At 49.8% G+C, this 15045-nt stretch overlaps 1 protein-coding gene across 1 annotated transcript in view; it reads left to right on the top strand.

Moving 5' to 3' along the window:
- BMP7 (bone morphogenetic protein 7) overlaps nucleotides 1-15045 on the top strand; it is a gene marked incomplete at its 5' end in the record, with an annotated part of 86369 nt that overhangs the window by 51591 nt on the left and 19733 nt on the right. Inside the window, one exon of the mRNA XM_010841900.1 lies at nucleotides 5402-5550. Within this exon, the coding sequence (XP_010840202.1) occupies nucleotides 5402-5550 (149 nt within the window). The remainder of the gene's footprint in view (nucleotides 1-5401; nucleotides 5551-15045) is intronic.

Below are 15045 nucleotides of genomic sequence, written 5' to 3'. Positions count from 1 at the left end.
TTAGTATATTCAGAGTTGTGCTGTTTAAGGGGCTTCCCTGGTGGTTCAGTAGTAAAGAATTCACCTGCCAATGCAGGAGACACAGGTGATGCTAGTTCGATCCCTGGGTCAGGAAGATTCCCTGGAGTAGGAAATGGCAACCCACTCCAGTGTTCTTGCCTGGAGAATTCTTGGACAGAGGAACCTGGGGGGCTACAGCCCATGAGGTTGCAAAGAGCTGGACAGGACTTAGTGACTAAACAACAACAGCAGTGGCTAATGATGTTGACCCTCTGTCTGTGTGTTCCCTGGCCATTTGTGTATCTTTAAAGAAATGTCTATTCAAATTGGCCTTCTCCACCTTTGGAATCATGCTAGCTTTACAATATAGCTTCTCAATTTGCCTCTTGTGTTTTCTTGACCAGTTTTTATAAGAAGCAATTTTCTCTTAATAATTTGGTGAATTTGGTAAAAATACAGTATCAAAGCATCTGGGTGTGGATTGGGGAAGGTGTTTTACTCCTATCTCAATTCACTAGTACATATTTAGTAACTTGACTCAAATTTTCTATTTCTTTTTTCTTAACCAATGTTAGCATATTGTATTTTCCCAGAAATTTGCAAATTACACATCCTGTTTATGACACCTTCTTACTTAATACCATATATCCCCGTTGTCAACAAGTACATGCTTTGATGGAGCTGTGAAGCAGTGGGGTGTGCTCTCTGTTTTCACTCGTCTGTCCCTCTCAGTAGATTAAGGTTAGTTGTCCATTTTTCTGTTCTGAACAGTGTGACTGTTGTTTGGGTTCTATCTCTGTGGTGAACAAGCCACCCACAACGCGGTGGCTAGAACAACAATCGTTTAATTGCTCAGGAATTTGGGCAGGGCTCAGCCGGGCAGTTTTTCTACTATTGGTAGCGTCTGTTGTAGTCCCCAGTGAAGCTGGGAGCTCGGCTGGGGCCGGAACACCCTAGATGCACCTCCCATGAGGACTGATTTGGTTTCTGTCTCTTTCTCCCCTCATAGACCCTCCTCCTCCACAGCTGCTGCCCTGTTCCCCTTCCGTGCCTTCTCTGCAGTAGAGGAGTCAGGGTTGCCAGTCCAGTGGGCAGCAGAGCAGATCCAAGAAGCCTGTTGCATTCTTGCCCTGGACATGGCAGGGCCTCCTTCCCACTGGTCCGCAGCGAGTCAGATGGTCACTGCAGATGTGAGAGGTGCGAGCAGACTTCCTGATTTATGAGAGCGCTGCTTGTGGGGAGGGGGAGGAGGAATTGTTGATGTCATGTTTGCAGACAATGCATGACTGTGAACATCCTGATACACTTTGATGAATGTTGGTGTCAAAGGTGAACGTTGTTTGAGTGGACATGTGGTCTATTGTTCTGGGGATCTTAGGAAATCACATAAGGACTGGGACCAGGATAAAGTCCCCATCCTAGAATTTCTTGCTGTCTAGCAGGGACTGTGCACCAACACTGGCATGACTTGGAGTAACTATAGAGATGCTCCAAGAGCCTTGGGAGTTTATCCTTAGAGTAGTCTTCCTAGTGCAGTAGTCCTCACCTGCTGCAGGAGAGGACATTCTGGCCATTTTACAGAGAAGGAAACTGAGGCTCTGCAATCAGCTGGCTTGCCCTACTTGCTTCCTTCCTTCCCTGCTGCCTGGACTTCATCCCACACCCCTTCTCTAATATTTTCTCTGCTCCCCACAATGTTGTGACAATAACATGCATCGTGCAGGACTGAACACGATTCTGATCTCTTGCCCCTTGGTGAGAGGGTGCGTTAAGGAGGTGATGGGGCTCAAGTGCCCAAGTCCTCAGGTCACGCTTCCAGCACTGTGTCCTGGTTCTCTCACTTTCAAGGTTTATCAATGTGGACTTTCGTCCTCCCCTCTCTAAACCTCACTCTGCTGCTGCTGCTAAGTCGCTTCAGTCGTGTCTGACTCTGTGCGACCCCACAGACGGAAGCCCACCAGGCTTCCCTGTCCCTGGGATTCTCCAGGCAAGAACACTGGAGTGGGCTGCCATTTCCTGCTCCAATGCATGAAAGTGAAAAGTGAAAGGGAAGTTGCTCAGTCATGTCCGACTCTTAGCGACCCCATGGACTGCAGCCTACCAGACTCCTCTGTCCATGGGATTTTCCAGGCAAGAGTACTGGAGTGGGGTGCCATTACCTTCTCCGAAACCTCACTCTACTTGTGTATAAAATGGGAACAGTAACCTGATTGTTGGAGATCAGGGAGCTGGTACACAGAAAGCACCTAGATTCTCAGCAGTGGCAAAGGGGAGAGAGGGCATTTAGGTTCCCTGAAGCCCAGGTGGCATTAGTGGCAAAGAATCTGCCAGTTGAGGAGCTGTGAAAGACATGGATTCAGCCCTTGTGTTGGGAAGATCTCTTGGAGAAGGGCATGGCAACCCACTCCAGTATTCTTGCTTGGAGAATTCCATGGACAGAGGAGCCTGATGGGCTACCATCTACAGGGTCGCAAAGTGTCGGACATGACTGAAGTGACTTGGCACACACGGGGTCCCCACCCTGACGTGTCCAGCTTCTGCTGTCACCTGGGCTGAGTCAGGAAGGTTGGTGTGTTCGTGGTGAATACACATGTCATAAAGGGCTTGTTCGTTCCTCCTGGTGTAAGAACCATTGATTTCTAATGAGATGCTCCAGGTGGTGTCGAGAAATTCGCACTTTCCCAGCCGTCTGTCTGGACATGGCTGCTGAGTAATTTCCCGCCTGTCCTGTTCATGGGACCAACCTGGGGCTGAGCCCTACGTCTTAAAGCGGAGCCTGTGTGAGCATCCCACTCCCCCACCTCGACAGGGCTGTCCTGTCCCAGTGCCTTCCATGAAGGCTTGGCTCTTCTCAGCAAGGCTGGAACACACTGCGAACCAGGACTCAGGGGAGGGAGACTGCACTCGCATGCACGTTGATTCACGATGAGTCAACGCTCGCCTGTAACATCTGGCCCTCGGTGTCCCGGCTGTAATAAGAGAATGTTTAGTATCGTTTGGCAAAGCGTTCTCTCTCCAAAGGCCTGATTCTGTTCCCTGAGTTACTATTCATTGTTTTACTGTCCATCAGGGCCTATCCGGATATCTGGTCACATTTTCCTGCAAATAACAATTTTCTGGCAGAGTCGCCACCCAGGTTGATGACTTCTGTGCTGCAGTGTGGCGGTTTCCTGCTGGGGCCCTGGGAGCCTGAGCGAGTGAGGGGATTGTTTCGGAGTGTGTTTCTTCTCTCATCTGTTAATTGTTGAGAGCAGCAAACTGGTTCGTTGACAGTCTTGGTAACTCTCCATAGCTAGGAAAGCCATCAAGGCAAATTGGAGATGAAGAGAGTGGAAATTCTCATTTGGGATCTGTGTGAACATCCTTCTCCAAGTCAGTTTTTTGAAGCTACATCTGAAAGGGCCCCGGGAAAAAATAGAAGTAAATGGGTCACGGAAGATTGTCTCCTTATCTTAATTCAGTTTGGCCGTGAAAGTTGAACAGCATCCTCAAAATGTTCTGTGGCTCTAAAAGGTCTTGCTTGCTCCTCTCATCTCTCTGTATTACAGAGGCAGTGAGTGTCCTACAGTCACAAGAGACTGTGGTTTGGTTGGCTAAGAGACAAGGCACCGTCTTGTATTGTGGCTCCGCTTGTTGTCCGTAAGCTCAGAGGTCTTATCTCAATCACATGCATGGTGGTGGTGGTTCAGTTGCTCAGTCATGTCTGACTCTTTGCGACCCCGTGGATGGTAGCCTGCCAGGCTCCTGTGTCCGTGGCATTTCCCAGGCAAGAATACTGGAGTGGGTTGCCATTTCATTCTCTGGGGAATCTTCCTGACCCAGGGATTGAACCTGGGTCTCCTCCATTGCAGGCAGATTCTTTACCGACTGAGCCATGTAATTTCCCAGGAAAATTAGATTCCCCCCAGCATAAAAAAGATTGTCAATACCTTGGAGCAGGAACTGGTTGGATGTTGTTCATCACTGTACCCACTGCCTGGTACAGTATAGGAGCTCAAATATACTAACTGGCTGTCAAAGGACTCAAAATTTTTGTTTCGAATTCTTATAATTAAAAGTTCCAAAAGAGACATTATGATATCTTATATACTAGAATTGTGAGAAGGCAATGGCAACCCACTCCAGTACTCTTGCCTGGAGAATCCCATGGATGGAGGAGCCTGGTAGGCTGCAATCCATGGGGTCGCTAGGAGTCGGGCACGACTGAGCGACTTCGCTTTCACTTTTCACTTTCATGCATTGGAGAAGGAAATGGCAGCCCACTCCAGTGTTCTTGCCTGGAGAATCCCAGGGATGGGGGAGTCTGGTGGGCTGCCGTCTACAGGGTCACACAGAGTCGGACACGACTGAAGTGACTTAGCAGCAGCAGCATATACTAGAATTCTACTATCTAGGAGTGTAAAAATCCATTCATCCATCCATCCATCTTTCTTCCATTCATCCATCATTCACCATCCATCCATCCATCCATCCATCTTCCATCCATCCATCCATCCATCCATCCATCTTCATCCATTCACCCTCCATCCTTACAAGGTTATTTGTGGTTTTAACCATTTTCTACTACAAATCTGAGAAAGAGAATTAAAGTACTCCCTCTACTAATGATGTTTGCTGGGGGTCCACTTCCTAATGCTTGGTGGCCTCATGAAGAAATTATATAGTGTGGAAATAAGGAGCATCTCTGCACTGGTGCTCAGATGCCAGGCTGAAGCCCCAGTCTAGCATCTTCCTGGCTAAGTGACCTTGGGCAAGTCATGGTTTTATCGTGGATCCATCAGAGATGGTAATACCCCCACAATTTAGTGTTGTAAGAACTGAATGAGACAATGTGTGTAGAGCTCTTGGGACAGTGCCTGGCAAGTGGTGAATAAGTGAACAAGGGTGAACTTCTGTTCCCTGAGACTTCTAGCCTCATGGACATGGTGGGATTCCTGCCTTCCTGTGCTCTGTCCCACTAGTATCCCCTCAACATTGTTGTTGTTGTTCATTCAGTCAGTCGTGTCTGACTCTCTGCAACCCCATGGACTGCAACACACCAGGCTTCCCTGTCTTTCACCATCTCCAGGAGCTTGCTCAAACCCATGTCCATTGAGTCAGTGATGCCATCCAACCATCTCATCCTTTGTCACCCCCAACAAATCTGAAGGGCATGTCTGTCTCGTAGCAGCTCCTTGTCTCCTGTGTGTATCTCTTTACCCCCGTTCTGCACTCTGTCTCCCATCAGGGGTCTCCATGGCTGGATCTTGGTCTGATGAACCCACTTTGTCGGGGGACGGGCTGGCGGACCTCCTGCCAGCTCCCCCACTCACAAAGTTCTGCCATGTGGCTGACTGGCTGACTGGGGTGACCGAGCCACGACCTGCTGACCTGGAGCCTGTGTCTCTCTCCTCTCTTGCAGGGAGTCCGACCTGTTCCTGCTCGACAGCCGCACCCTCTGGGCCTCAGAGGAGGGCTGGCTCGTTTTTGATATCACAGCCACCAGCAACCACTGGGTGGTCAACCCGCGGCACAACCTGGGCCTGCAGTTGTCGGTGGAGACTCTGGACGGTAAGTCCCCAGCCAGCACCCCAGCTCATGCTGATACAGCCCGCAACTGTAGACCGTGGGGGGAGCTCAACTCATGTCTATCAGGACCAGGTTTCCTCTGCTCGCTTCCCCATCAGCACTTCCTATCGAGCATTCTAATCCAAATGGAAGCAGTCTCTACCCCTTTTTCATATGGCATTTATACTGTTGACCAGAGCTGGGTTGGGTAAGGCCTCATTGCTCCAAGTGTGGTTCCAAAGCAGCACAGGTGGCCCCCGCCGTTAGAAATGCAGACTCTCTGGCCCATCCCAGGCCGGCCCTATCTGAACCTGCACTTCAGCTGAGCCCCTAGTGATGCTCGCACGTGCAACATCTGAGCCGTGCTGACGCAGGCCCCTCAAACTCAGGACACAGGACATCCTGGGGTGTCTTGGGCTTTGTAGGATGTTTCATGGTTTCCCTGGCCTCTCCCCACTTGAAGCCAATCGCCTCTCCCACTTGTGACACCAAAAATGTCTCTAGACATTGTCAGATGTCCGCTGCAGGGCAAAGTCACCCCAGTGAAGGACATTGCACTGGTGTGAGGCATGAACCCCCTTCCAAGAGACTGAATGTAGTGTCGACTCCCGAATACTTGGAGAAGCTACTGTTTGTCCCCCACCCCGCCCCAGCATCTCTCCCACATGCCACGGCCATGTTTTCTGAGAAGGGCAGACAAGAAGGCAAGTGGAGCAGTAGGGTGGGCCTGGCTGTGCCAGTTTCTCCTTCCGCAAAGTCTATTTCTTATGAAGTGGGGGTGGTTTTAGGATGTGCAACATCTTTCTTATACCAGTTTTTAAAAATTTATATTTTAGCGTGTTATGTTGTGTTAGTAACTCAGCTGTGTCCAACTCTTTTGTGACCCCCATGGACTGTAGCCCACCAGGCTCCTCTGTCCATGGGATTCTCCAGGTAAGAATGCTGGAGTGGGTTGCCATTTCCTTCTCCAGAGGATCTTCCCAACCCAGGAATCGAACCTGGGTCTCCTGCATTGCAGGCGGATTCTTTACTGTCTGAGACACTAGGGAAGCCCATATTGTAGTATAGGTATTAACAATACATGTTCTAGGCTCAAAATTTAAGTTCCAGATGTGTGCAACACTGAATAGTTTCCCTCTGACGTCCTTCCTCCAGCTGCTGCGTTCCGCGCCCAAGAGGCAGCTACGTCTGAGTTATTGGGTACTTCCCTTGTGACTCAGCTGCAATGCGGGAGACCTGGGTTCGATCCCTGGGTTGGGAAGATCCCCTGGAGAAGGGAAAGGCTACCCACTCCAGTATTCTGGCCTGGAGAATTCCGTGGACTGTATAGTCCATGGGGTCGCAAGGAGTTGGACACGACTGAGCTACTTTCTCTTCAAGGATGCCTTCTGGGCATCTAAGCTATTAAATGTATAGAGTCTGCTTTTTCCTCCCCCCACAAATACTGGCATAGTCTGCACAGTGTCCTTCACCTTGCTTTTTTCACCTGACAATGTATCTCGGAGGCTGGTGTTTTTCCGCCGTTAAAGTGCTTCCCGTTCTGTAAAGGCTCTTGTGTGTATGTGTGCATGTGGAGTCAATGCAGCCCTACTGCTCTCTCACTGTGTGACTGGACAATTTCCCTCATGTCCCAGAGCCTCCGTTCCTCATCTCCAACACTCAGGTAATGAGAGGGCCTGGGCCATTGGGTTGTTCTGAGGTTGAGTGAGTTAATACAGAAGACTTTAAAAAATCATGTCCGGTACTAGTTTGCATTCCCACCAACAGTGTAAGAGGGTTCCCTTTTCTCCACACCCTCTCCAGCATTTACTGCTTGTAGACTTTTGGATCGCAGCCATTCTGACTGGCATGAAATGGTACCTCATTGTGGTTTTGATTTGCATTTCTCTGATAATGAGTGATGTTGAGCATCTTTTCATGTGTTTGTTGCCATCTGTATATCTTCTTTGGAGAAATGTATATTTAGTTCTTTGGCCCATTTTTTGATTGGGTCATTTATTTTTCTGGAATTGAGCTGCAGGAGTTGCTTGTACATTTTTGAGATTAGTTGTTTGTAAATTGCTTCATTTGCTATTATTTTCTCCCATTCTGAAGGCTGTCTTTTCACCTTGCTTATAGTTTCCTTTGTTGTGCAGAAGCTTTTAATTTTAATTAGGTCCCATGCAAACTAGTACAGCCACTATGGAGAACAGTGTGGAGATTCCTTAAAAAACTGGAAATAGAACTGCCTTATGACCCAGAAATCCCACTGCTGGGCATACATACCAAGGAAACCAGAATTGAAAGAGACACGTGTAGCCCAATGTTCATCGCAGCACTGTTTATAATAGCCAGGACATGGAAGCAACCTAGATGTCCATCAGCAGATGAATGGATAAGAAAGCTATGGTACATATACACAATGGAGTATTACTCAGCCATTAAAAAGAAAACATTTGAATCAGTTCTAATGAGGTGGATGAAACTGGAGCCTATTATACAGACTGAAGTAAGCCAGAAAGAAAAACACCAATACAGTATAATAACACTGATATATGGAATTTAGAAAGATGGTAATGATAACCTTGTATGTGAGACAGGAAAAGAGACACAGATGTATAGAACGGTCTTTTGGACTCTGTGGGAGAGGGAGAGGGTGGGGAGATTTGGGAGAATGGCATTGAAACATGTATAATATCATATATGAAACAAATCACCAGTCCAGGTTTGATGCACGATACTGGACGCTTGGGGCTGGTGCACTGGGACGACCCAGAGGGATGTACGGGGAGGGAGGAGGGAGGAGGGTTCAGGATGGGGAACACATGTACATCCATGGCAGATTCATGTTGATGTATGGCAAAACCAATACAATATTGTAAAGTAATTAACCTCCAATTAAAATAAATAAATTTATATTAAAAAAAAGAAAATACCAGAAAAAATTAAAAAATAAAAATCATATCCTGAGGCACACAGGAATCCCCTGGGCTTCTTGTGAACATGCAGATTCTGATTCAGCAGGTCTGGGGCAAAGAGGAGGCTGTGGTCCAAACACCCCCCCAAGTGATGCAGAAGCTGCTGGTCCCCAGACTGTGCTTTGAGTAGCAAGGGCTGAGAAGAGGACTCGGCTCGTAATACACATGTCCTAGAAGTTGTTACTGCCACCAAAAGCGACTCATCCGGTCCCCCGTGATGAATATCTAGAGTGTCCCGTCTTCCACTCTCACCAACAGGGCTGCAGTGCGTACGTCCTTGGACCCTTGAGTGAGTGTGACTCTAGGCACAGTTCCCAGAAGTGACATTGTCTGTTTGTAGTTTTGATCAGTATTGTCAGTTTGCCCTCCTGAGAGGTCATTCCATTTGTACGAGGGCACCGGTGCCCCTTCTTTGTTGGAAGGAAGATGCTCAGTCGTTCAGTCGTATCCAACTCTGTGTGGCCCCATAGACTGTAGCCTGCCAGGCTCCTCTGCCCTTGGAATTTTCCAGGCAAGAATACTGGTGTGGTGTTTCCTCCTCCAGGGGATCTTCCTGACCCAGGGATCAAACATGCATCTCCCGCAGTGGCAGGCGTATTCTTCATCAGCTTTCAAACTTACCTGTCTTGGCTAATCCGATAGATGACACGTGGGATCTCACAGTTTTGCTTTGCTTTTCTCTCCTCTGAGTGAGGCTGAGCCCTTCCTCTGAATTTGCCATTTCCTCCTTGTCTGTCTCCTCTGTCCATTGCTTGCAGAGGGTGTTGGGCTTTTTCTGCTTTACATTTTAGGGACATTTGGTCCTTTGTGATTGAGCTGTAAATATTGTTCCAGTTTTTAGTTTTTCTTTTACTGTGGTTAATGCTGGGTTTTGCCAAGTAGATTTAGACAGCATAGATACATTTTATAATTTTTTCTCCAGAATTATCTGTCTATGGCCACATGCTATATGAGAATGGTCACAGAGTTTAGGGCCACATTTGTCTTCTTTCCAGTCTAGTCTTCTTCCTACTGACGGTTTCCCCAAGCTTCCCTCCCACTCCAAACTTTCCTTCCCCTTTCCGTGCCCCTAACACTTTATAGTGGGGTCCTAGAAGGTACTGTAGTTTCCTGTTGTTCTATACCTGATTTTCAAGCTATGCATGGTGGACCAAATTCAGCCTCCAAGCTGTTTTGGGGTGCCTGTGAGCTAAGAATAGTTTTCAAATTTTTAAATGGCTGAGAAAAATTTTTAAAAGACTATTTTGTGACATAAAATTATATGGGATCTACATTTTGGTGTCCATAAATAAAGTTTTCATATTCCACAGTCATACTAACTGGTTTATGCCATCACCCGAGCCTGCTTTTGTGCTGTAACAACAGAGTTGAGTAGTTGTGACAGTGACGCTATGGCCCAGAAATCTGGAAATATTATTTGCAGAAATGCTGTTTATAGAAGGAGTTTGCCACTACCAGAATTTCTCAAACTGTGTTCTGTGAGGAATCATGATCAGTTATGTGCAAGAAAGGCTAGGCTGGATGAACTAAGCAGGTTTCACTGCAGGACTTATCAGAGCCTTTATTTTGCCAGTGTCCATTGTGAATCTCCTGATAGGGTCAACAGCGTAGCCGAATTCCAAACTTATTTGGCAATAGGTTCATTCAGCTCTTCTTTGTTCTTAAAAGTCCCTGTGGAACATATTGGGTATGGGGCACAAATGAGGCTGAGGGAGACTTGATTGCTTTCTTCAGAGTGACCTTTTCCCTGAACTTGTGGATATGGGTTTGACCTGCTAACTTGACCTCAGTGGGTCTGGTGCTCCTCTGTCCTGCCTACCCTTCTGGCTCAGGATGGCTTAGGTTTGGTTTTTCTCTTAAGTGACACTCAACCCAGTGTCAAGCCTGCCAACCCCTTTCTCCCCCACACCCAGGGTCTTTGTCCCCCACCTTTTGCTGAGGCTTGGCATTTATTGAGGTGTCGTAGCCCAATGGTTAGAGCCTGGGCTCAGGAGCTGGCTAACTCCCCAGGTTTGAGTCCCAGCTCTGCTGTTTCTAGCCACATGACCCAGGGTGAGTCACTTAATGTCCCTCATCTGGAAAATGGGGTTAATAATAGCTTCCACCTCTCAGGGTGGTTGTGAAGGATTAGATGAGCTCATGCCAGTGAAAAGCTTAATTGCTTAACATGTGGTAGCTGCTAAGCACAAAGTAAGTGCTTTCTGCCATTGTCTCCTATAATCCTCACCATTACCACTTGGGTGGATGCTATTATTAACATCTCCATGGGACAGGCGAGGGAACTGAGGCCCCTGAGGGGTGTTGAGTCTCTATATTCCATCAGCTGCCTCCATGCAGGAGGAGTATAGCCTAGTGGCCGCAGGATGCTGTCTAGAGTTAGGGTAAGGGTCCGATGCTGGGCCCCTGACTTGGTGCCTCACCTCCTCCCCTCCTAATGGGGCCCTGGGGCCAGGCATGGATGCTGCCGCCCTGGGACCTGACCTGTCCAGGTGCTGTGCACGCTGAGGCAGCAAGTTTGGTCTGGTTGCCCGAGTCAGGGAAGGCCCACCCACCCACACCATCTGGGAGGGGCAGAATATTCAGTGGGCAGCTGGGCATGTGAGTTTTTGGATCTTTGACGGGGGGATGAGATACGAAGCGAGAGGGCCCAGCATTTCTGAGACCACAGGCTCCTGGCTGGGAAACTTTTCCTCCACGGGGTTCCTTCTGCATCAGAATCCTCAGGGTGGCAGGCACATTGAACATACAGATTCCCAGGCTCCACCTCCAGACCCTCTGATGGCGAGTCCCTGAAGATGGGCCCAGGAATCTGCCTTTTCTCACAAGCTCCTCAGTAACTTGGAATCTGGCCCAGTGATAAGATTCTGGTGAAGTCATGCCCCATGTTTTGGGGTACGCTGTTTATAAGATGGTGCTCAGGCTGGCCACATCTAAACGTGAGTTCCAACCTTTTCATGTTGGATGCCTACACAGGTGAAAGATCAGCGGGGCCTGCTGGGGAGTCCATGAATGCTGGGGTGATGCCATGTGATGGGCAGATTAGTGGGCAGATACTGTGTGCCAGCCCTGCATGGCCTGTGGAAACAGCCTGGTCCCTGCCCTGGGACCACTAGCTGTAATATGAACTCAGTGAGGGTCGCTGCCTTGGACAGCACCTGGAGGGGACGAGTTCCAGGGTGTGGCACCCGTGCCCAACTCCCAGTGCCCCATCTGGGAGGAGAGGGGATGGGGCCCTGGGCTAGGCGTGCAGCGTCTTACAGCGAGCTCACTTTCATCCTTGTGAAGTACAGGGGTTACAGACCTCCTTTCCTGATGTTTGGTGCGAGGTGAGGTGAGCCCGGGTCTCCAAATGCCGCCTGAGACCACCCAGGAAGCGTGTATCTGTTTCCTCTTCCTCCAGCTGCAGCCCTCCTGTCGGAGAGTGTGCACAGCTGGGGCCTCCGCCAGCCAGCAAGCCCCTGTGGGAGAAGCCCATAAACCCCTCGGGCACCTGGGGCTCATCAGGAACCAAGTGGGGAGCCTCATCTCGTCTCCGAGGATGGGATGCTGCAGGAAGGAGGGCTGGTGTCTGCTGTCCCTCCTTGCACAGACGAGGACAGGAAGCCCCTCCCCTGCCACAGCCACAAAGGCTGGGCAGGTCCCCCACCCTCCAGGGGTGGTGGGAGAGGGGAGAAGAGGCCCCCTGAGCAGAGGAGACCCTGACACTAGTGTGGAGGGCCTGCCAGCTGGCAAGGGGGCTATCCAGGAGGTGCTGCTGAGAGCTGAACCCTCACAGCCTGCCTGGACCAGGGAGTCTCATGCAGGAACAGAGGGGGTGTAGGCCTGCAGCTACTACATTCACTCCAGGGCCCAGGAGCCTGGTGCTCCACAGGGAGGCCTCATGTGATTTTGGGATTCAGTCCAACCTCCTGATGCCATCCATCCATGTCCTTTGTTCCTTGGGCATGATTATGGCTAGGAGGAAGAAAAGAGTGAATTCATGTAAAATGCTGAGCCCTGGGCCAGTACCCTGTCCGCGGAGTGACGTCACCAGCAGCCACACCTGGGGGCAGTGTGTCATTAACAAGCTCCTGCTGGGTGCACAGCCGGCCATCCAGACAGAACCCAGGACCCTAAAGCGTCTTGGTTTCTGCCTGGCTGTTCTCTCCAAATCCCCTTTCCTGAGAAGAGTTTGAAAAAGGACTCAGAAGACAGTGGGTTTCCCACAGGACTAACTAGAGGAGCCAGTGTCACTGAAGTGGCCAGGGGTCCTCCCTCCATGCAAAAATATTAAAAATTACGTTTATAACCATCTGGGTATAACGATGAATATAATCCTAGCTGGATTAAAAATGAAAACATTGTGTCCAGCCCTAAAAACCCCATGTTTTGTGTTCTGATTTTAAGAGACGTTAGGATGTTTTCCTGGGCCCCTAAAAATACCGTGGGCCTGACCACAGGGCCTGATGGTCAAGTCAGCCCGGGGCCTGCATGCCAGCCTGGGAGTGATGATGAACCCTCTGAGCCCCAGCACCTGGTGGTCAGAACCAGCTTCCTACCATCAAGGGCCTTTTGGCCTATGTTGAAAGCACATTTATTCACTCAACAAACATCTGTGTAGAACTCTGATGGGCCAGGGGGCTATTGCAGACTCTGCTCCAGCTTGAACAAGACAAGGCTTCTCCCATCCTGAGGACAGCTCGGGGGGGTTCCTGCACATGGCATTCCTGATACTGCCTCCCATCGCCAAGCAACGGCGAAGTGGATACTGATTTGGGCTGGAGACTTTTACATCTTTGCAGACACAGAAGCACCTACTTTTTTGTTCCCAAGACATCTGTTCCAACCTCTTGTCCTAACTTACAGGATCCTCCTTCTTTCCCTTGTCTGCTTAAGAAATCACTGATGGCTCGGGAGGGCAGCACTGTTCGGCCCTGGCTCCCTGACCCAAGAATATAATCTGAGGGTCTCAGTTCCCCTCTCATACTCTCTCGTAGGGGACCTCCAGCTTCCTGACTACCCCAGGGCTCCAAGACCAGAAGGGCCCCTTCTTCTCCCACCCACCCACCTCTGCCTTCTGGAGGCAGACTCGGGCTCGTGCTGGACTTCTATGTACATAGAGGGCCTCAGGTTTCTCTCCAGGGCCGCAAGAGTACATATCCCTATTCTTGATCATCCCAGATGGGATCAAATGGGATTGCGAGGCACTTAAAGGATTGAGGGCATATGCTGTGCAAGTGTGGCGCTGGCCGCAGCAGCTGGGGACAGCCCCAGGAGTGAGCCAATCGCCCACGGAGGCCGAGGAGACTAAGCCCCGTCAAGCTGAGGTTGGCGAGCAGTCCACCCGAGGCACAGCTGGCTCCCAGGTGCCTTTGTCCTTGTGATTGCTTCACATCCTGTTTGTTCAGAAGCCAGAGCGAGAGAACCAAGGAAGAGGCCTTGATGACTGAGAGGCTGGGGTGGGTCCTTCCAGGGCTGGTGGACAATGGCAGCTGGGGTGGCCTTGGGAAATTGGGGTAAGGAGATGTCACAAACATTAACTGTGTTCTCACTGGTCACTTAGGCCTTGGTCCATCAAGAGGAGTGGCTGGAATTAATGTGTTTTGCACAATGAAGGAGGAGCATTCTTAATGCTCTGGGACTCTGAAGGGCACCCAATAGCTGTAGGCCTGGAAAACAAAGAAGCCACAAGAAAACCAAAATGCCACTACTCTCTGCAGTTGAGCTGTGCTCCCTCCTCTCCTGGGAGGCCCATCTTGTGCTTCTTGTCTGCTCCTGGGCTCTTCTGGGCTGGGCGTGACATTTCTGCTCAGGCCACTGGGACCTGCCAGCCATGGCCTGATGCACTGGCTCATCCCTGGTCCTCAAATCACTTCCCAGAGTCCAACATCCACACCCTTGCCCACCTGGCCCGCCTCTTGTAAGGATCTCCCCTTTGAGCCTCCATGGATCCCTCCAACTTCTGGAGGCCCCAGAAGTGGTCTGTGTCCGTGCCTGGGCAACCTCTCCTTTCTGCTTTTCCAGCCACTTGCGCTCGGCAAAGGCTCAGTGGTCAAGTTTGTAGCCTCCAGTCATCTTTCTCCATCTGTAAATGGAATAGCTAGTAGTCAGTGAGCTTCCCTGTTGGCTCAGACAGTAAAGAATCAGCCTGCAATGCGGGAGACCCAGGTTCAATCCCTGGATTGGTAAGATCCCCTGGTATGGCAACCCACTCCAGTATTCTTGCCTGGAGAATCCCCATGGACAGAGGAGCCTGGCAGGCTACGGTCCATGAGATTGAAAAGAGTCGGACACAACTGAGCGACTGAGCACAGCGCATGGCACAGTAGTCAGTAGTCCTGCCTGAGGAGCCGTACACAGAATGGGCTCCACACGGTGCCTGGCATGAAGCACATACTCAATAATCTGCTGTGAACCAGCAATGGGTAGAGCCCACTCTTCCAGGAACCCTTTCCTTGGCAGATAATAGACAGTAAAGGCATCTTATCTCATGGGGATATTTTATGGTTTTCTTTACAAGTCTAGAATTATATGGATCTGGGTCATTTAGTCCAGAGATCAG

The sequence above is a fragment of the Bison bison genome, unplaced genomic scaffold, assembly GCF_000754665.1.
Source record: "Bison bison bison isolate TAMUID 2011002044 unplaced genomic scaffold, Bison_UMD1.0 scf7180017864167, whole genome shotgun sequence".
NCBI lineage: Eukaryota > Metazoa > Chordata > Mammalia > Artiodactyla > Bovidae > Bison > Bison bison.
The sequence above is the reverse complement of the archived record's forward strand: the minus strand, read 5'-3'. Positions and strand labels throughout refer to the sequence as shown.